At 42.6% G+C, this 21,393-nt stretch overlaps 1 protein-coding gene across 9 annotated transcripts in view; it reads left to right on the top strand.

Moving 5' to 3' along the window:
* The window catches only part of PTPN13 (protein tyrosine phosphatase non-receptor type 13), a 1,045,801-nt gene that overhangs the window by 355,463 nt on the left and 668,945 nt on the right, over window positions 1–21,393 (top strand). For all 9 annotated transcript variants that reach the window (XM_069236135.1, XM_069236143.1, XM_069236122.1 and 6 more), the window contains exon 7: window positions 3,407–3,955. In XM_069236135.1, coding sequence (XP_069092236.1) covers window positions 3,407–3,955 — 549 coding nt within the window. The remainder of the gene's footprint in view (window positions 1–3,406; window positions 3,956–21,393) is intronic.

Below are 21,393 nucleotides of genomic sequence, written 5' to 3'. Positions count from 1 at the left end.
ACATGCTGTATTCCTGGAACTGCTTTTATAATGGCCCAGAGGAACCCACATTTGATTAAGAAAATCTTCAGCGGGGTTGTGTGTCTGTTATAAGATTCCACCGTCCTATCAAGAGAGCCCAAAAATCTCCAGCTCCAGCCTCCCCACCTCATTTGCGGGAGATCATTAGATAGCAGAAGACCCTGTTCTGCTGGAGTTGTGTCTCGTGTAGGCCTGCCTGACATTTCAACCCCTTTTATTCTAGGTGGACCTGCAGGCAATTAAACAATACTGTGCCATTCATTTTCCACACTCCTCCTAGAAAGGCCTTCTGGCAGCTGTTTCCTGGAATCATGGAATCCCTTTTCTTGGGTATTGGCACCACTACCACATTTAGCTAAAAAGAGAGTGCAGAAGCTGCCTGATGCATCTTATCAAGGAAAACAAGGGTAATGTTGTAGCTGATGAAGTCTATATGGCCTATTTCTGGACTGTGGCCCTTTCTGCTTTTTTACTAGACCTGCCATAATTGACCTCTTCTGATGAGCTTTAGACAGTTTGCCATTGGCCAAGCAAACCAGCCCTTTTGATAGCTTGAACCTCATCTTTCTTTTATACAAACTGGCAATACGTTTATACCATACTTGATTATTAACATAGGTTTCTGACGGGCTAGAATGCCCTCTCCTCTGCCTGGATAAATTCCAGCACCCCAGACCGTCCTTAAAATTGGTCGAATTCTGTAGCTGTTCCCAGAGCAACAACGTTTCTTTTCTTATCAGCTGTCATTTTCTTATGCTCATTCCAGGCATTAGCCCATATGATGCTATTGTTGGTGTTTTCCCCCTTTAAGTTCTTCCAGCAATTTCTTATTGCCACTGTACATTCCTGAACATACCTTTTAAGAACTTTTGAGCCTACCTGGTTCCTTCGTGATTTTGTGAATGCTTCAGCCAGCATCTTAACATTTCCAAGAAGGTAGTCAAAGACTGGGAGAGCTTAACAGTTGCCAGCCTGATAGTCCAATGGAATGTAGAAAGATTGACATTATCGTTAGAAAAAGCTCTCCTCTATATTATGTCAATCCCACGTTATTCTTCTTTTATTGTCAGCCTTTAGCTTTTCTTGCTTTTTTAGAACGCAGTATGTTAGGCCATAATTGTTAGAAACATATAATAGTCATAAATATTCCTTTTTATTAGGATATGTCCTGCAGGATGGCTGCTTTTATGGAAAAGCTTGTCCACCCTTCAGTGTTGTGAAAGAGCAATCTTACCTGCCATTACGTCCAGTCTTTGTCCACCATGCATTCTTCATTGGCTTGTAGCTGGGAAGACATACAAAAGTGCAATTGAATGCTCCCTTTGCACTCAGTTGCCTACAGGCATGCAAGACAGGAGTAAGGACAAGGACATTGCTAATTTTGCTTTACTGGAGTATATAGGTATGGTGGCTTGCTCTCATCCACTCGTCCCCTCCCAAAGAGGGTGGGGGTGGCAGTGCTAGAACTATCGTCAAATGTACTACCAGTGAACTGGGTAAGGAGGAGCTCACCAGTTTCAGAGTCTTAAAAGGAAGTGGGCCTTCTTGTCGAATCGCGTCACTGGTACTTCGAACTACCCCCCCATGTACCATCTCACGGGGAACCTGAATGTGCTCGTCATATCATAGATGCTGCATGAACTGGATTTCTGTGCCCACCTAGGCTCTATCCCCACATACGTGCCGGACACCTTCTGAAGGGACCCTAGCTGGTTGGATGGTTGGTAGCTGCAGCTAGCGACTTTGTAACTCCACACAAGCAGGCCACTAGATCAGTACATTTCTTATACGGGATGGGGAGGTGGGTGCCATTTTGCAAGTTTTTTTTTATAGAAATCAGTGTTGTGCTTAAGGAGATACTTGTCCAGTATTCCAAATCCTAATGTCTTTATGAAGAGTCTATTTTCTTGTGAATGAAGACACATGCTCGTCTAGCCACAGGCCTTTGTTTTCCACTCTGAAGAGTACTACAGAAGATGTAGTCTAGTGGCTACCGCAGACAGACTTACGAAAACAGGGAACCAGGTTCAAATCTCGGTATCATCTTAGATTCCAGTTATTGGGATCAATTCACGTAATCTCCCCTGTGCCTTGAAAAATAAATAGGGTAACGTAGCCTTGTTCTGGTGTAAAGAACTCTTATTCCCTTGGACAAAGATGGTGCTGTCAAAAAACTGCAAGAAAGTACTTGCACAGTCTGTGGCAGCTGCTCCTCACTGGTGAGGCGTGGATCACGGTAAGTCTGATTCTCTTGGTGATTGTGACTTTGCTGTTTGTATGCCTGGATGTGGCTTTGGTAAAGGGTTGCTATACACTGGTTTGGTTGGGTGTCTGCTGTGTGATTTCTCAAGGTGAGTGTTTACCAAGTGATAATTACTATTTCCCATAAGAACACCTTGTCTCTAGTGCTTATGACTTCCTAACTATGCTGTGTTGCTGGTTGCTACAAGTGCTTACATCTTCAGGCTTACTGTATATAGACAGACCTTTTGAAGCTGCCGCAGTTACGACTAGGTACATAAGGATGCAGCCACCTTGTTGTTACTGCTACAGGAAGAGCATAAATGCAAGTTTGTCAGGAGATGTATGTGTGCCACAGATGTGTGATGGCCCCTTCATCCGGCAGAGTCCCAGTATGCATGTTACACAATACTTTTTCTCACAGTTGAACTGGCAGGCTGCAGTCATTTTCTAGTGTCTGTGTTATTAAACAAAGATCTTTTTGGTGAGTCAAAACCATTGTTTATTCCTTCAACAGCCTAGCATTGGTCCTCCCTGAGAGCCAGTGGCGTTCTTCTTTCAACTGACTCTTTTAAGACCCTCACACCCCACAGTCTAGAACCCTCAACATATTACCTCACAGCACATTGCCTTCAAGTTTGTATTTTGAGAAGGGAAATGTCTGTTTTACTGGTGCTGATTGGGTAAAAAGTGAAGGCTGACGTCGCTTGACTTTAGAGAAGGGATAACATTTAGGGTGTTTGCGGTAACGTGCAGTAAGGAGATTCTTTTGTTGATTTCTAAAATAGACTTTGTCACTTGTCCTGTGTTGCTAAATAGTGAAGCAACAAACTAATACCCGAACTACCATTTTGAACAAGTTGTTTAAACAATGTTCTAGCGTGACGTTTTCATACAAAATTGTCCTGTGGATAAGCTTTGCAGTACAGTAAGATGGAATGTTGATCCTCGCAGCGGTCAGTTGATTTTTTTTTTTTTATGCAGGATTTTTAATAGGTTGATAGCACGTAGTTGTATAACAAATCCGGTATTGTATTATTGTATGCATCATATCTGAGGCATTTGTAAATTGTTATGCACAACCCCTTAGCCTACCAATGTTAGCATCATGCAGTACCTACATGATAGATTTTTATCATTCCAGGGAGAAGCAGCGCTCTTGATGCCTTAAACGTACACATGCCTCCATTTTCCGAATCCCAGCAGACGTTTCTGAACAGGGGGCTCAGTAAATCCATGGGCTTCCTCGCCTTCGGTGCCGGCCAGGACAAGGACTCCCTCTACTCTTCCTCCGACCGCACGTCTGGGTATGAGGACTTCAAGGGTCCACGCCCTCCTCACCCTCACCGACTGGATGAGTTGGAAAGGCACAAGATGCTCAGCAATGACCAAGCGGCACAAAGGAGGAAGAATTGGGCATCGTCCGCAGACCTGCGATTAGTACTCAACAAGTCCCCCAACCAAGAAATTGCCTCTGGAGAGCACCTCAGACACCAGGGTCACCGAGAAAAGATGGGAATACGAACCGCAACTCTCGCCGGTGCAGGAGTAGATTCTTTCAGCCCCCAAAAGCTGGACCGGGAGCGGCTGGCGCCTGAGAAGACCAATACTACGGCATTAACAAGTGCCTTGGACAGAATTCGAGAGCGCCAGAGAAGGCTGCACTTGCTGAGAGAAGCAATGAGTGCAGAAGGTTAGTTGTTTCTGTTACATTTTAAGTAATGTGGACCGTGAATGCTGTGGGGTTAAGTTCATAATCGTTGTTTAGCAAGGAATGTGGCCAAACATGAAAACTAAGATGGCTGAACACCCTGAGGAAGGGAGAGGAGTAGCCTCACGTACTTGTGTGTAGGCTTTAAAAGGGGTAGTTAGTGTCAGATGTTTGAGTAACTTACCTGTCGGACAGCGATTTACAGCCAACCTTCCAATCATCTGCCGTTTCCGTCCTCTGCCGCTCTGGCGGTACAGGTGAAGCCTGTGCTTTAGGAACTATGGGCCAGATGTACGAAAAGATTTTATCCATTCTGTGTCTATGGGAAAAAGCTTTCGTACATACGGCCCTATGTTCATATCATGTAATGATAACGAAACGGAGAGGGTGTCCGCGTGAGGGGAGTGGCCGAATTAATTATTAGCCTGACAAGACCCCCAAACTGCTCTAATTGTTGTTTGAAGGTGTGTTACTGAAGCCATGCCACATGCATTCAAAGTTCCTCTAGCTGCCTATACCTCATGTGATACGAGGTGAAGTTTTGGAGTGAAGGTTGTTTTAAGAATCTTTCCAACTTCTTGCACTTTTTTTAAATTTTTTTTTTACACTTTTTATTGAACTTATATTTGTTGGTATGGGATTTGACACGCGTGGTAAAATTCGGAAGCCCGTTGTCACGGGTAGTGACTAGCATAGTATAGACTCCCTTACTTTTTAGATTGTTATTTGGTGGCCTGTTGTTGCATTATGTTTGAGAGTTTCCCTGCTCTTAGCTTTCTTCTTCTGGAGTGTATGGTGCCCCATTGTTGTCCTTGGGACACAGGCTAACTCTTACACAGTATTGTTAGTTAGCAATTGGAACTTGACACTGGCCGCATTTTAATCCTGTAACGTGTCCGGTGGTGCAAGCAGTGTGGCACGAAAGGAAGTGGGCCCATGGCCGCTGTTTGAATTATGAAATCTACCAAAAGTTAGGGTTCTGTGGGCCCCGGTGCTACTGCGCCTGCTACACCAGTGGAAGCTACGCCCCAGAATGTGCCTTTGATTACTTTCAAAGCCGCCCATCCGCTAGTTTCTCCGCATTACTGAGATAAGTGCAGACCATACTCGAATAGGCAGGTCTATAAATTAGTAACGAGGTGCTGACAAACCGTGGCATAGCAGTGCCCGTGGTCATTCTGTGGTAACGTATGTGCTAAAGACAGTGTGATTACTTGAAAATCGGGCCTACAGCGCCTCAGCCGGTGGCACTGCACAAATGTATATTTTCTTGAAGAGCGTGTGGATGATATTACATTAAAATGTGTTTATGAAAAAAGACATTAGATAAACGACCTCTCATTTGACAAAAGTTGAAGTAGTAATAAAAGTAGCCGGGGATCATTAAATTATTTCAGAAAGCGGATATAGAGAGGGTTGGCATTTTATGCCAACAGGGATTGTTTTCTTGACGTTATATTGCACACAGTCCTGAGGTATTGAATATTATTATTTATGGATGGTTGAAAGAAAGAATGAAAACGGGTTTTCCAAACAAGTAGCACCACTGCCACCTTGTGGCGAGGCCCACTTATGACTTGGAGAAAAAGTATGAGGACTGCGATTGAGTTGCACGTTTGCAAACCACGCCTTTTCCTTTGCTTATGTCGTCAATTGGATTGTATTACAATGCAAGATTTATTTAAGTTACCTCCCCTATGTGGGGCGCTGAGGCACGTGCCTACATGGGTAGCACGGTACACCATGTAGAGTGTGTGGGTGGAAGGAGGTTGTCTGTTTTGATCCTATCAGTGAAGTGTTTCCATGTTGTGCGTGAGGACCACCAAGGTGCGGTTGTTGTGTGATGGGACCCAGCCTTAGCAGTGTGATGGATGAAGTGTGAGAGGCAGACGTGTAGTTTGTTTTCATCCAGCTGGCAATTTTGAGCAGCTCTGCAGGTTATGGTATTTCTTATTTTCAGAGTCCACTGAGGTGGTTGCTGCACTGGATTGTCCATTCTGAGATATCTTGTTTACATTTTAAAATGTATGAATCTGAGCAGATATTTGTTTTCTATCTTAATGCTGAACAGGGGCCGATATGTGTGAGTTTTTTCTTAACGTGAAACTGGAACAAGAGTAGCTTTGGTTGTGAATAGGTACAATTAGTGTACCATATACTTATTCATGAGTTATGTATTTGAAGTTTAAACTGCAGGAGACATCTAAAGGAAGAACATTTATCCTGAGGTTTTGGGAAAGTTTCCACTAAAATCTTGAGCTTTAAAGTGCTGCAGTTTAAATTCATGAATAATAAATATTTATAGGGAACAATCAAGTGACATGTAGTCTATTAGATAATATGCAACAGAAGAGTTGAGAAATGCACTAGACTAGAATAGCAAGCGTCACTCGTTCCCCATGCTTACTGACATATTTTGACCCAAAAAAGTTGTTTTCAGGATTCTAAATGCACAATTGTTGTGGTGAGGATATTGTATGAAATGACATCACATGACATTTGCCCCAGTGATGGTATCAGAGTAGGTGTATCATATCTGCTGAGGGTTGGTGCAGCGCTTCTGAAATTATGGAGATGTTATTCCATACAAAAGAAATCCTACCACATTTCAAGAGGATGTCTTTAAATTTAAATCATTGGTGAGCCCTCGGAGGGTGACTTCTCTATTTTGCAGTGAAGAGTATATTTATGTAAAGTCTAGTTACCCATTGCTATGAAACGTCTACATCTTTGTAGTAAACGGTGCCCCTTAAAAGCCAGCCAGCTGTTGACTTTCACCCCTTGTGCCCTCTCGTGATGGACTGTGCCTACAGCGCATCATTTATCTTGTTGCAGAGGATGTTTCAGTATTGAGGTCAACAGAGACGTTTGTTAATAAGACTACACCCCCTCTATTGGACAGCACTTCTGAACTGAGGCCCGCAGTGATGTGTTGAGACACACCAGGCCTTTGGTAGTGGAGACCTCAGGTGAAGAGTGACATCTGGCTACTGAGACCGTATCTTCCTTTAATGGACAGCACATCTTCAGAAAGGTCTGCAGTGAGATCTAGCTAGGCAGCCATTGCACACCTTTAATGGACAGTGCCTCAGAACTCAAGCTTGCGGTCAATCCCGACGAGTATATCCATTTGATCGTTTAAGGGACAGTGGTTCTAAAGTAGGACATCCATCGATACTGATGTGATACTGGCTTATTTTTATGAACAATTTCTTTGAAATGGAGCCATCTTTAATACTTCACTGACTGTACCCTTCTTCAATGGACATTATCTGTCTTTTGCCATATTTAAGTGTGTCCTGTGCACTTGATGCTAGTATGAACGTAGCAATTGCCAGACCCAGTCATCTACTTTTCACGAAGTCTAAACTGCACAATATGAAGGCTTATTACCAGCTGACTGGGTGCCAATGTGAAATTGCTTATGTCCGACTGTTGTGCATTTTTTGTTTTCACCACGTATAGATTCAGAATGCTTTTGTAAGTAATTACTTTATTGGGTGAGTAGATACTATCCTATACAATGTTTTGACCTCCAGAAAGCAATAAAGGAATATATTAAAATAAGAGACTGAGTACCTAAAAAAAAACAACAATTATATAATCAAGTAAAATATAGCAGCAACATGCATTTCAACCTGTAGCGCTGTAAAGAGCTTATAGTAAGGTACAGTCCATAACAGCGGAGTCCTTATAGCTAATAAAGTGCTGGTGCCGGGAATAAAGTGCGAGTAAAGTAATCAGCAGAATTAATATTCCTCCGGGGGCCAAAGGTAAATATAATATACTAATTCAACATCCAAGCAAGACCCTTCGCATGCGTAGTAGCCTAATGGCTGGTGTTGTCATAATTCGGTGAACTTTGAATCCTCTCTGCTTAAGGTGGGTCTGCATGTTGTTCACCAGCCCGAACGAAGACATAGTACGCCCACTGTACTTGTAAAGCCTCGACCCCTACCAAATGACAGGACAGCCCAGACAATTCTAAAGTTATCCGTTCTGCGCTAGGAGCCTGTCCAACCTTATTTGTCTCTTTTAGATGTATTTATAAGAGGTTGATGTATTTACCAAATTTTGCCAGGTCACTGGTCTCCGTGGTAAAGAACACCACCAAGTTCCTTCCCTTGATACTGGTGTGGTGGGTTCCAAATGCCGAAAACAGAGGTTTTACCAAAGTATGTTGTGCTTGCAAAAGTGCTGGGTAGCAGTAAAGAAGATGACTGACAGGACTCTTACTTATAAGTGCAAAGCCTGCAACCAATACTTTTGGAAAGAGAGGTCCATTTAGGATTTAATTCTTTTATCTGTAATCCCATCAGTCTGGCATCCATTAGTTGTTTAAGACAGGTTTTCTGGAGTGGACAGAGAAGGTACGGCTGTGGGTAGAGGAGGCATGGCTACCTATTTGTGTCAACATATGATTTTTCCAAGGCCCATAGTGGTTAAGTTTTCCCAGATCACTTGTTTTCGAGAGTCTTAGCGTCTGCTCTTTTATCATTGTTTTTAGTGCTACATGCCAAGGATGAAACCTTTTTAACTTTGTTTGATCGATTGAGAGAGAGAGAGACTTTTTGTTTGGAGATAGCTTGACCATGCGTTCTTTCCAGAATCAAAGATGATCTGATGAAGGACTTTCAGCAAGATAGGGGGAACTTTCATGATCCTATAATAATACTTTAGAAACACTGCCATGCTGGCCCAAGATTGACCCTCTAGCCCGAATTCCAAACTGAAAATCCTTATATAAGCCTTGAACTGAAATGTTCCAAGGCTTTGACAAATTGACCAAGATAGGATCTGTGGCCATATTTAATCATCAGGAGGAGTGTTGCGCTTATTTCACATCTTATTGGCTCGGAGTAGGGGCTTTCAAGAGATTTATCTAATTGGCACATTCTAAAGATCACAGGTTTCGCCTTTGCCTTTAAGTGCCTCAGGTGTACTTTAGCTCCCCCCTTTGACGATAGCCAAACTGCTAGGTAATTATATGATTCAGTGCTTCTTCTAATTGTTTGAAGTCCCAGATTCCAAGCTTTACTTGTCTTCTTTCGAGACCTGCTAAAAATACCTATGTTAGTCTTGGAACAATTGGCAATCATTTTCTTGGCACTTGTGAAAAGCATTTAGCACTTTCTGGATCCCTACCCTAGAGTGATCCAACAGGACAATGCCACCTGCATTTTGTAGATTAATAACTTTATGGGCACAATTTTTGGCGGGATTAGGTTAACCTGTCTCAGAGCTGGTGGAGCCATCGCTCCAGCAAGGGCACTAGCACACACCCTTGTTTTAAGCTGCTGTTTGCCAAATTTGTCCTGTTGACAGGGTCTGCGATAACTGAATCTTAGCTCAGGAAGGAGTATATAATTTTATAATTGCTTGCAGTAGATTATTTGGAATACTCCACCCTCTGAGGTTGTTCCACAAGATGTTCTGGTCAATAGAGTGGAAGTCAGCAGAGTAGTCAACAAAACACGCAAAGGGGGTGGGGTTTGTTTCTGACTGGTGGCCTGAAGGATTAAATAGGAGAGTGCCACTATGTTATCCAAAGTTGTCGAATTTGCCCTGAACATGATAATGGGTGTAGGCTAGTCTGGAGTTCTGTCAACATGGCTAAACTATTGCATAAGCTTTATGTCAACCATTTGAATTTGATTAACAATTGCCGTCTTTTTGAGGGGAAGACATTTAATGTTACTAAGCTTTTTGTTGACTTATGTCAGGCAGTTAGGGCTATCTCCCCAAGCCCTGGAAGCTAGTGGAGGTTAACCAACCATTGTGGTTTGACTGCGTGTAGGCAAGATTGCAATACCCTTCATATAGCTCACCATCAAATTCCAAGGAATAGAGAGGTGGTTGCAGAATGTAGAATGGGGTGTAAGTTTGCTCTGAAGAAAAAGAGACTAACTTTGCAGTTAGATGTGTGTGATAAACTGGTTCTTTCCTGTAGACTTAGAGATAACTCCATGTTTTGGCATTTTGTCAACCATAATAAACAAATCAAATGTGTCTCTATGAGTGTGAACGTGAACTGAAGGACCTGTTGTACAATGACCAGCAATACCAAAGGAACTGAGCAACCAACTTTAACTTCTCCCATTGATGTGGAGTTTTTCTCTTGATGAGGTAACTGAGGCTTTAAATAACAGCCCTGCAAATAAAGACATTGAAGGGGTTCCTATGGATTTATATAAGCAAAATCCTGACCTATGCATGTCACTATTGATATTTCATATTGTTATATTAATTCTGGCTGTAGAAAAGGGATCCCCTAGTCTTGGCGAACTGCCAATGTAGTTCCTGTAATTAAGAAAGGGAGCAGGTCGAGTCCTAGTTGCTACTGACCAATATCTGTTTTAGAGTCAGAGTCCGAAGTGGAAATGAATTGCAAGATTGTCTTAGAAAGACTGACTCTGTGGGTATCAGTTAATTGTGTGCTATCCAAGGTACAGTATGGTTTCCGAGCTAGGCTTCACAAGATGAAGCAGTTCTTTAATACACATCTTATAATAGGCAAATGGACAGTCGTAAAACATAGTTCAATCCCCCTGGCTTTCATAGACTTGTATTGCACTTTTAATTGTGTAGTCAGGCCCAAGCTTTGGGGAATAGTGGAAATCTTGGGGGTAAGCAAGGTTTCATTTTTAAGAGCCCTCAATTATGACCTACAAGCTTCATTTAGCTAAGGTGAGAATGACAAGTGTATCAACTCCTTTTAGTCTTGCTTGTGGGATTCACTAGGGTTGGGTTATCTCAATATTATTTTTATTGTATAATTGTAGGCTTGTAGCAGCCTTGATAAAGAAGGATTGGGATATGCCAGTGGTCAAGAACCAGGCCTTTGTTGTGTAATTATATGCAGATGACGCTGTTTCTTATAAAAAACCCCAGTGGGCTTAACATTTTGCTGGATGTCTGTTGACTTTATGGGCCAACTTTTGTGATTTGTTGCGGCCCGAGGAATCTTACAATATGGTGTCTGTCCATTCATGGGGAATCGATTACTAGAATTCATGAATTTCCATATTTAGGAGTTACTTGTGATTCACAGAGCACCTGGAATCCGTATCTAGCAGCTAAGATTGGTAAAAAAAAAAAACCAACCTATTTGGCTACTACTTGAAGTATATAAAGGAAAGTGCCTGTTTTAACTCATTTCGCCACATTGGGGGGACTTAACCCATTTACTGTGGGTGTCGGCCACTGGCCGACACCCACACTACCTCCCTGGTGCCGATCACGACCAGTGGCCGACACCAGGGAGGATTTAAAAAAATAAAATAAAAAAAAAACCAGGGAGACACAGAAGATCTTCTGTCTCTCCCCCCACTCCCACCCGCCCCTTTGTGACATCAGCACGCCACGAGGTGCGCTGGCATCACTGTTTTGTTTTCCCCATCGGAGCAGGAAGCTTCCACAGGCCCCAGGGTCAACAGTTGCCTCATGTAAGGACCAACATTGACCGTTGTGTGATCTATTCCTGTCACGGGCACCAGGCCTACCCACACAAGTGAGGTACCATTTCTATCAGGAGACTTGGGGAAATGCTAGGTGGAAGGAAATGTGTGGCTCCTGTCAGATTCCAGAACTTTTTTGCCACATTTTGAGGTTTGCAAAAGATTCTGGGTGACCGAACCTGGTGAGAGACCCACAAGTCACCCCATCTTGGATTTCCCTGGGTGTCTAGTTTTCAAAAATGCGTAGGTTTGGTAGGTTTCCCTAGGCGGCGGCTGAGCTAGAGGCCAAAATCCACAGCTAGGCACTTTGCTAAAAAACAGCTCTGTTTTCTTTGGGAGAATGTGATGTGTCCATGTTGCGTTTCCTGTTGCGAGCATTAGGCCTACCCATGCAGGTGAGGTACCATTTTTATCGGAAGACTTTTGGGGGGGGGGGGCGACACACAGAATAGCAAAACAAGTGTTATTGCCCCTTGTCTTTCGCTACATTTTTTCCTTCCAAATGTAAGACAGTGTGTAAAAAAGACATCTAATCGAGAAATGCCCTGTAATTCACATGCTAGTATGGGCAGAATTCAGAGATGTGCAAAAAACCACTGCTTATCAACACCTTATCTTATGCCTATTTTGGAAATACAAAGGTTTTCTTGATACCTATTTTTCACTCTTTAAATTTCAGTACATGATTTGCTGTATTCCCAGTATAGAATGAAAACCCATTGCAAGGTGCAACTCATTTATTGGCTCTCGGTACCTAGGGATCTTGATGAACCTACAAGCCCGATATATCTCCGCAACCAGAAGAGTCCAGCAGACGTAACATATATTGCTTTCCAAAATCTGACATTGCAGGAAAAAGTTAGAGTAAAAAGTGGAGGAAAATGGCAGTTTTTTTCAGCTCAATTTCAATATTTGTTTATTTCAGCTGTTATTTTATGTAGGAAAACCTTGTAGGATCTACTCAAACGGCCCCTTGCTGAATTCAGAATTTTGTCTACTTTTCTGAAATGTTTAGCTTTCTGGGATCCAGCATTGGTTTCACACCCATTCCTGTCACTAACTTGAAGGAGGCTTAAAGCACAACAAATAGTAAAAATGGGCTATGTCCCAGTAAAATGCCAAAAATTGTCTTGAAAAATGTGGTTTTCTGATTCAAGCCTGCCTGTTCCTGAAAGCTGGGAAAATGGTGATTTTAGCACCGCAAACCCTTTGTTGATGCCGTTTTCAGGGGGAAAAAACCACAAGCCTTCTTCAACAGCCCTTTTGTTCCCATTTAAAAAAAAAAAAAAAAAAAAAAATGTTGCTGTATTTTGGCAAATTTATTGGTCTCCTCCAGGGGAACCCACAAACTTTAGAATCCCTAGGATGCTGGGGAAAAAAAGGACACAAACTTGGTGTGTATATCTTATGCGGACAAAAAGTTATGAAGGCCTAAGTGCGAACTACCCCAAATAGCCAAAAAAGGGCTCAGCACTGGGTGGGGGAAAGGCCCAGCAGCTAAGAGGTTAAAAAGATTAGTGACTTAAAGGAGAAGGAAACAGAGCCTGCAGGATTCTTTCTTGGTGTCCCAGTAAGCTGTCCCATCTATACTATTTACAAAGGGGCTTGCACTAACTTAAGTTGAAGATTCTTTTACTTATATATCACCCTTAATGGTGTGGTAGTCAGTTTGGCGCAACCCTCATGCTCTGTTCATTCAACAGGGAGTTCATACCAGACTGTCCTGTGGTAGGAGTGCAAAGATCCCATGTCTTCGCTACATTGGTCAGCTCTGTAATAAGCTTGATAGACCTTTCATTTTTCCTAACCCAAGTGATCTAAATGCAGTGGTGTTAGGAAACTCGAGCCCTCACCCTGCAAAGTACATAGGGGGCTCACCACCTGCCAGTTTTGCTGAGGGGCCCCTCACGCACCGCAGGAACTGCAGCGCTTATGTTACGCCACTGTCTAAATGGTGTAGATGGCAGTAGGATAAGAAATACATTTACGGTATATCAGCAACAAGAAAGGGAAGCCTCTGAACAACAAAAAAAAAATCTACTGGAGGTCTGATACCACATGGGATAGGACGATCCTAACCAGATTCAGATTAGAGAATCATCAGATTGTAAGAATGCCTCCCTCTTGGCCAACACTATCCGGCTGCCTTCCTCGTGTTCTTGCGATGAGCATTCTTCCCAGAGGCTACACATTTTATGTGCTTCTGCAAAGGTTATCGACCATATGCGAAAATATATTGAATTCCTGTCGTGTCGGACGCAGGAGTGACCCTATACAAACCAGTGTAAAAAAAAATGCTTGTGTTTTAAACACATTTTTGTATTTAATGCAGATTTAGATGGTTTTATCCTTGGTAAGCATTTGTATTTTTAATGTATGGTTTGTGATTTTATGACGATTTTGAAATGATCGAATAAAGTAAAGACTAAGGAATCGTCAAAGGGAACACATCACTGTCTTCAGCAAGATGATGCTCAGCAGCTGAAAGTGATATTTTAAACACACTGTAGTCTCTGGTGGTCGTTGTCTTGTTGGCTACTTTTTTAAGCTGATTAATGTTTGTTTTGTTTGTTTTTCCAATCTTTAAGTCCTTCAAAAGTAGCCTAACTTTAGCAATGCAAAGACTTGTTTATTTCATGAATTTTAGCCTATCCTGCCCGTTCAGCCCACATCATAGAAAAACAACTGTCTGATAAGTCTGGTAGATTTTTAAAACGACTACCTAAGTTTGTAGTTTCACAGAGGCGTGGGAATTTTAACTGCAATGAGGCGTGTTCCAGAAATAGAGTGTAGCAAGTCACCAGACTTCATCTACTCTTCCTGTGCCAACCTGTGCAGTTCGAAAGCAGGCTGACACTTGTGTGCAGGCAAACCGGTATTCTGAGGTAAATGAGGCTGACACCTATCAAAGATTTTCCTTTGGGCCAATTAATATTGCATCGCAGCATCTATAGACGTTGACAGTGTCATCGACGAGCAAGCATTTCTCATGTCTGTTCATTCAAATACAAAGGTCTCTGTTACCGTGAGTAAGGACTGAAAACCTAGCACTCTGCTTTACATTCACGAACTGTAAGGTGAAGTGTGTCCACGATGGGGTCCTACCAACTACGGTGTACTTCGAGTGAGAAGTGTGAAAGGAGGAAAATGTGTTTTCTCTTCACATCAGTCCTCACTGAGGTTAGGCTGGGAAACAACCAGGTGTTTTTTACCCGGTGATATCCATCTATTTTTGTATTATTCCCCTCTCCCCTAACTCCTGAACTCCCCTCACCTCCCCTCCCTTCCACACTCACAGCAGACCACTTGTTTTCCCTTGCTACTCTTCCATGTTTTCTTTGGAGGAACAACTTCCTTGGTTAACCATTTGTCTTGCTTTTAATGGCTCTTGGCACTCCCTTTTTTTTTTTTATTAATAGGGGTGCCCCCACCTCGTTCCTTGTCTCCACCACCCATGACTGGTGTGTTTTTGTACTCTGTGCATTGCAAGCGGAGAAATGTCCAGTGCAGCTGACTATGTGGTTGGAAGGCTGCATAAAGCTACCGAGACAGGGTAGGATGGGTACGTGAAAAATGTGTACTATGTTTGTTTACAGTCATTGATAGATGCAGGAGCTGTTAAGTATTCATAAGAATAAAATTTGAAGCAACGTTTGATTTATTGAGAATACCAGGGTACAAAGAGGGTCGCATTGACCTTACACCCTAGTCATTGGCAGTCTCGATAGGAGTCTGAGAAGTGACAGTAAAATAAGTTCATTCAGTCATGGAGAATTAAAAGGGCATGGAGGCAGAGGAAGGGGCTTGCACGTCCAGGGAAAAATGTGAAGTACAGCAAGTCAAAGACTTTAGCTAGGGAACAGATTTTAGTTTTAAATGCGTAAGTTGATATGTTTGGGCTAGGTATCTAGCGTAGATCTAGGAGTACCAAGTCCCTGTGGGATTTTCACAGTAACCAAATGAAATATGGTTTGTTGCAGTAATATAATTGGGGCTCTTTACATGGTCATTGATTATAATAAAAATCTGACATTGATGCAACCTGCTTGGACTTTTGCTGGACCCCTAGGCTTAAAGAATGAGTGAGACAGTGCAAAGATCCGGATTAATTAATTTGACCCACACAGTTAAGTGTCTTTGTGTAATGCAATTGATGCCAAAGATATTTACTTGTGAGTTTGATCTTGACTGGGACTGACAGCCACTTTCAAACAACTTTGAGGGCATATGCATCTGTGGTCCTTCACTGTGCTCCTCCGAAGAGTGGTGCATGATTTTCTAGAGATCAGTCTAGAATTCTCCTACTTCACCTGTGCAAAAATGGATAGTCGAAGAGACACATACTCTTTAGACATTGTGAGAATGAGTAACCAAGGTATTGATACCCTAACGTCTAGGATACTGAATAACCCTGGAATCCCTGGTTTTCAAGACCTTGAGAAGTGGTGCTTCGTATGAGGGCCTCCTTCCTTCCCAAAGTTGTCCACCTTTTCAGGTAGGTCAGTCCATCACTTTGCCTACTTTTTATGCACTCCCACATCCTTCTAATAAGGAGGAGGGACTCAACCATCTGAATCCAAAAAGAGCGCTGGCGTTCTACCTCATTCGTACTAAAGATTTCCAAGTGGACGACCAACTCTTTGTTTATGTGGATGCGAAGAAAGGGAGGGCAGTGCAGAAGCATACCATCTCACGATGGGTGGTACTTTGCATCAAAGTGTGCTATGCTTTGGCAAAGAAGCAACCCCCTGAGGGCGTTTGCACTCACTCCACAAGAGCAACTGCTGCTTCCACAGCGTTAGCATGCGGAGTTCCTGTCCTAGACATCTGCCAGGCTGCAACGTGGGCATCCCTGCACACGTTCACAGAACATTACTGCCTGGCCAGTCAGGTTCACAGAGACGGCTACTTTGGTTGTCTGGTCCTGCAGAACTCTTTTGTATGATCTTGGTTCGCAGCCCACCACCGAGGATGGTATTGCTTGGGTATCTACTCTAAGGTAAGGACTCTGCAACTAGAAGTCTCTATTAGATGAACAAGCTACTTACCTTTGTTAATGATTTATCTGGTAGAGACATATTCTAGTTGCAGATTCCTTACGAACCCACCCACCCTCAATGCTTGTGAAATGATTTATAGGGACAGGGATTCCCTTTTCATGGCCTTAGCTTTGGCGCACCATTTTCAGTGTTTTTCATGGTCCCATGTTTGTCATGGAAAGTTGTGAAAGAAACTGTTGTCACCACACGAGGCTGCGCCTATGTACGACCCCGACGTCATCACTGTGACCACGACACCAATGATGAATGCAGAGTCGACTGACGCCACCTGACGGCGTGCAAGGGTACTCCTCGAAGAAAAATCTCCGGATCCAGTCTGACGCCTCAGGGAAATTCCAAGATAAGGAATCTGCAACTAGAATATGTCTCTACAAGATAAATTATCACCATAGGTAAGTAACTTGTTCTTCAAGTCCATTCCCAGAGAGGAGCACAATGGCTTCAATTGGAATTAACATGTTCTCTGCTCCTACTTCAACACACTTGAAGAGATGGACAATAATGGGCACATGAATACTCTTAGTCTGATGTATAATACAGAGAACAGTAATTTTAGTGTACCACATCTTTATGGTCTGGCTTGTCAGTGAAACTGTTGCCAGACAATTTTGTGAGTATCACTAAGATAGGGACTTTGGCTCCACCCACATGTTGGTAGGCAAGAGTCCATGTTTTGATTGGGCAGAAATGCTGTGCTTCCACAAATAAAATGTGCTCGCTCTTTTAACAGCTTAGATTATTTTGTTTATTTATACAGCAGCCTGAGCTTGAACTTTCAGGGTCACACATACCACTGCAATGCTATTAAGGTGTCTTAGATAGCAAGCTCATGTATGCCAGTTTTCTCTGGCAAGCGCACACATGGGAGGAAGGGTTGTCATTAACATACATGTTTTTTTAGTTCTAGCTTGAGACTGTGTTTAAGCTTGACCTATTGACATTGCCAATACTTGTTCATTTATGGTCCTGTGCAAACCAGGTCATCAGCGTGGAGCCACTCAACTGGATAGTATTCTGAACCTGAGATTATATACTCATCTAGTAGATGTTTGGACTTAAACATAGTTTCTCAGATTCAGTGCAGTTTCTTCATGCAAAACTTCAACATACTTTGAATTAGGTGGTTTTACATGAGGTGTAGGGCACCTCTTCAGCTTGGCTAACAAAATTAATGATATGCTCTTTCAACAGTATTTTAAAAGATCAGCAGAGAAATACAGAATTCATTGTTAGTTTAACAAATTAAAAAAAATGTTGTTACATTCTGTTGTGAGCCGTCATGTTTTCCTTGAAAGTCACACCCCTCGCTTGGGTTAAAACACCCAAACATCTTACCTTGACGTTCCCTGCTGAAGAACCTCGTCTGCGTGTCTTTGTGCGAGATACTTTCGCTCCCCTACTTTAGATGCCGGAGCATTGTGCTGCAGCCTCCTAGTCTGTTCGCCGAAACCCATGGATTATCTTTAAGTGAAAACGAATGCATGTCTAAGGTATGATTGAACATTCTGCTGAAAGTTATATGTCTATGAATGTGTTGACTTCCCAAACTGTATACTTGAGTTTGCGAATTCAGGACATCAATTTGTTGACCAGAATGTTTTTTCAGCTCTTAGTACTAGAGTCCGGGCCGGATTCGGGCAGTGCGACGGCGCAGCCGCACCTGGCGCCCACCTCAAGATGTGATGTGTTCAGAAGTTTGGATTTAAAAGCGCCTGCTGTTTCCTTGCAAGTGCAGCAGTTTTGAGACAACAATAAAAGTGTCACGATAACGCGGGTGATTAATGTTTGTGCTCTAGAGAGATTGAAGTTTTGTCTAGTGGCAATTATGACTCAGGTAGTGCAGGATGTTAAAATGCCTGCTGCAAAGAAGGTGTACCGTGCAGAGCGCAGAAGGGTAATGCTCATTGATTTGTGTAACATTTCCTATAGACTGATTTCCACACATAAGATCCAATCCTTCTGTACATCGTATGTGTGAGATGTAAAGTGCTTAGCCTCTGACACCCTGTGGTTGGTATGAGTAGCGCTATAAAACAAAAGATGCATTTGAGAGAGGGTCGGTAGAGAACAGAAGTGGCACTGTTAGAAGTTGGTAGTGAGGGAATCTGTCAAGAGCGAAGTGGGGATGCGTCAAAAGATTGTTGCACCAGGCACCTCTAACTCTAAAACTGGGCCTGCCTGATGTCAATGGAAGAGTTTCTTTCACTGTGAAGTTTCAGAAATTTCGCAGAGATTTTTAGCAACGCCTTTGACTTTCATCAGATCCTCAAGAGCGAGGAGGTGTTCATTTAAGCTTCGATCAGGGGTATATTGTCTAGACCAGAGGTTGGAATCTAAGTTATATCACATTCTGCTCTCGTTTAGGCAGAACATGTGTAATTAATGGAAACTGAAGAGCCAGTTAATTGCACCTGTACCTTTAGTGATCAAAAATCATAAATTATTTTCCAGTCTGCCAGCGTTCCGCTGTACTTTGTGAATGTGTTTGAAGTCTTTCAAATTTCATATTGTGGAAGTTCAGAAAAAAACAACTTCTCTGCAGAAGAACACATGGGTTGGCCAACAGAAAATCTGGTGTTTTTTAAAATGATGCTGCCAGTTGGAAGAATTGGTGTGAAATAACGTGAGATTATATTTTGTCAACTGTCTGAATTCACGAGCGCCTTTTGTAACAATTCGACAGTGGGGCAGCTTGGGTTGTGTTAGTGGAGAATCATTGTGGTTATTAAGCATTGATTAAAACTCTATCATAACCATCATCTATTATGAAAAGGTGCTGAAGTGCTTTGCGGATTGGTAGCACACTACTTTGTAGGAGGTCCGTGTTAGTTAAAATGAACGATTTACGAAAAGGCTGACCAAGGCCACGCCACAGATGCTCCTATCACCAATTTTGTTTAGAGACCGTTTCACGGCTGTATTTGGACATAGGGGTCAGCCAGTCCACCCCTGCCTCTGGGGAATTCCCTCCAAATTATAGCTATTTGATCCAGCACTCCACCACATCAGTATAAACATGTATTTTAATGAAGGAAAACACAAACTGTAATTCATTTTGAAAAAACATTCTTCCGTCCATAGGTATTAAACTGCAATCTCTTTTATTGGTTGATGAATTTACATGACATGATTCTTGTAAGCAATCTGAATCATACAGCCTGTAGCCAACATGTTTCGTTATATGTGAATTTCATGGGGGCTCAATTCCTCAGCAGGGCTTTCGCACAGTCCATTATCCCATGTGTTGAAAAATGGTATGATCACCAACTTATTTCCAATCTGAATGTGTATCGCACACTCAAATGAGTGTAGTGTGTTAGCACTACAAGACACAACAGTCGTCATTTTATTTGTTATATTGCACTCATGCCATTCATAGGCAAGTTATTGATAGTTATTTCTGGAGAATGAGGGTAGGTGTCTATTGCGGTCTAACTTAAATGTGCAATTTTCATGTTGTGTGATATACCCAAAGAGTCTGCTCCAGACTTGTCACAGTATTATGTAGCAGTGATCTACATATGAAACAGTATGCAAAAAGAATGTACAATTTCTGTGTCACATTTTGGAGTGTGAAGTCTTTGTTGGTGACCTGTGTTCCGATGTCTTTGATGACAATAGTTCTTTTTGGGGTGAATTATAAGGTTTACATGACAGGCTAAGGGAAAATCACTATATAGAGTTCATTCAGGGGCTTGAGGATCCCAATTTCGAGAGGTTATACCAGAAGTAATTCACTTTATAAAGCCCACCCAGGAAGAATAGAAGCCCATACCAGGAAGGTACTATTAAACCTCCAGTAAGTCACAATGTGGAGACCACCTGGAGCAGTAGAAGGCCATCCTCTGGGGATGCAGTTAAACCACTGACTGATGGGCTGATCGAAAAATAGCAAGATGCATGAGGAGAACCATGCACAACTTCACTCTTTCCATTTGTCTTTGATCTATATTCAGTGCAATCGGGGACATGTAGTCTCACTTTTCTTCTTCAAGAATTCCCTGAAAAGTCTCAACATGGATGGGAGGTATGCTGTTGGCAAAAGTTAGGGATATCTGAAGATTCTTATTAGCTATGATCTTTAACAACTACATATTTCCTTTGGTATCGCTCTCTGCAACCAATACAGTAGTTACCATTTACCGTTTTATGGACAAATTATTTTTGCTGATGAGCAGAACAGCTGTACACCTAAATATTGTTACCCCTTTCATAAGGCTCCTTTACTGCTAAATGGCCCCATATAATTTGTGAGACTGTAACAGGATATGAAAGATGACTCAGACCCAGGCTCACAGGTGTAAGGGTTTGTTTTATTAGACAGAGTCACAAGGATTGATTTAAGGGGTTCCCGTAGCATCTGAGGTAGACTCTCCCTTCCTTTGTGGTTCCTTCGCGGTCTCCAGGTGGATACCCTCTGGGAAATAAAAGTGGGAAAAACCTTAGTATTCTGATGGATACAACTACCTGTGGATTCCTCACCTCATGAATACTCCCATGGCGCCAGCATTCGACGGAAATCTTCTTACTAGTCTCTGCACGTCGACGAGGACGTCACTCTAGCCCACGCGACGCCGTCTGACGTCATACAGGCAATAAGAGGTCCTCGACGACGTGCGGACGTCAGTTCCCTTTTTTCCGTGCATTCGAAACGGTTATCTTCGAGGGAGCAACTGTTACTCTTGCGGTTACAGTGTATATCTTGCTGCGTAGTCTTTCGCTGTGGAAATAATGTCGCAGAGGAAGTCTGGATTTAAGCCTTGTCGTGAGTGTGGAGGCAAGATGTCGGTGACGGATCCTCATTCCGATTGCCTTTGGTGTTTGAGCTCCGACCACGACGTCTCGACTTGTGATTCATGTCAGCACATGAATCCGAAGGCCCTCAAGGAACGTGAGGCGAAGC

Source organism: Pleurodeles waltl, chromosome 1_2 (assembly GCF_031143425.1).
Source record: "Pleurodeles waltl isolate 20211129_DDA chromosome 1_2, aPleWal1.hap1.20221129, whole genome shotgun sequence".
Taxonomy (NCBI): domain Eukaryota; kingdom Metazoa; phylum Chordata; class Amphibia; order Caudata; family Salamandridae; genus Pleurodeles; species Pleurodeles waltl.
This window is presented reverse-complemented; position numbering and strand designations above follow the sequence as displayed.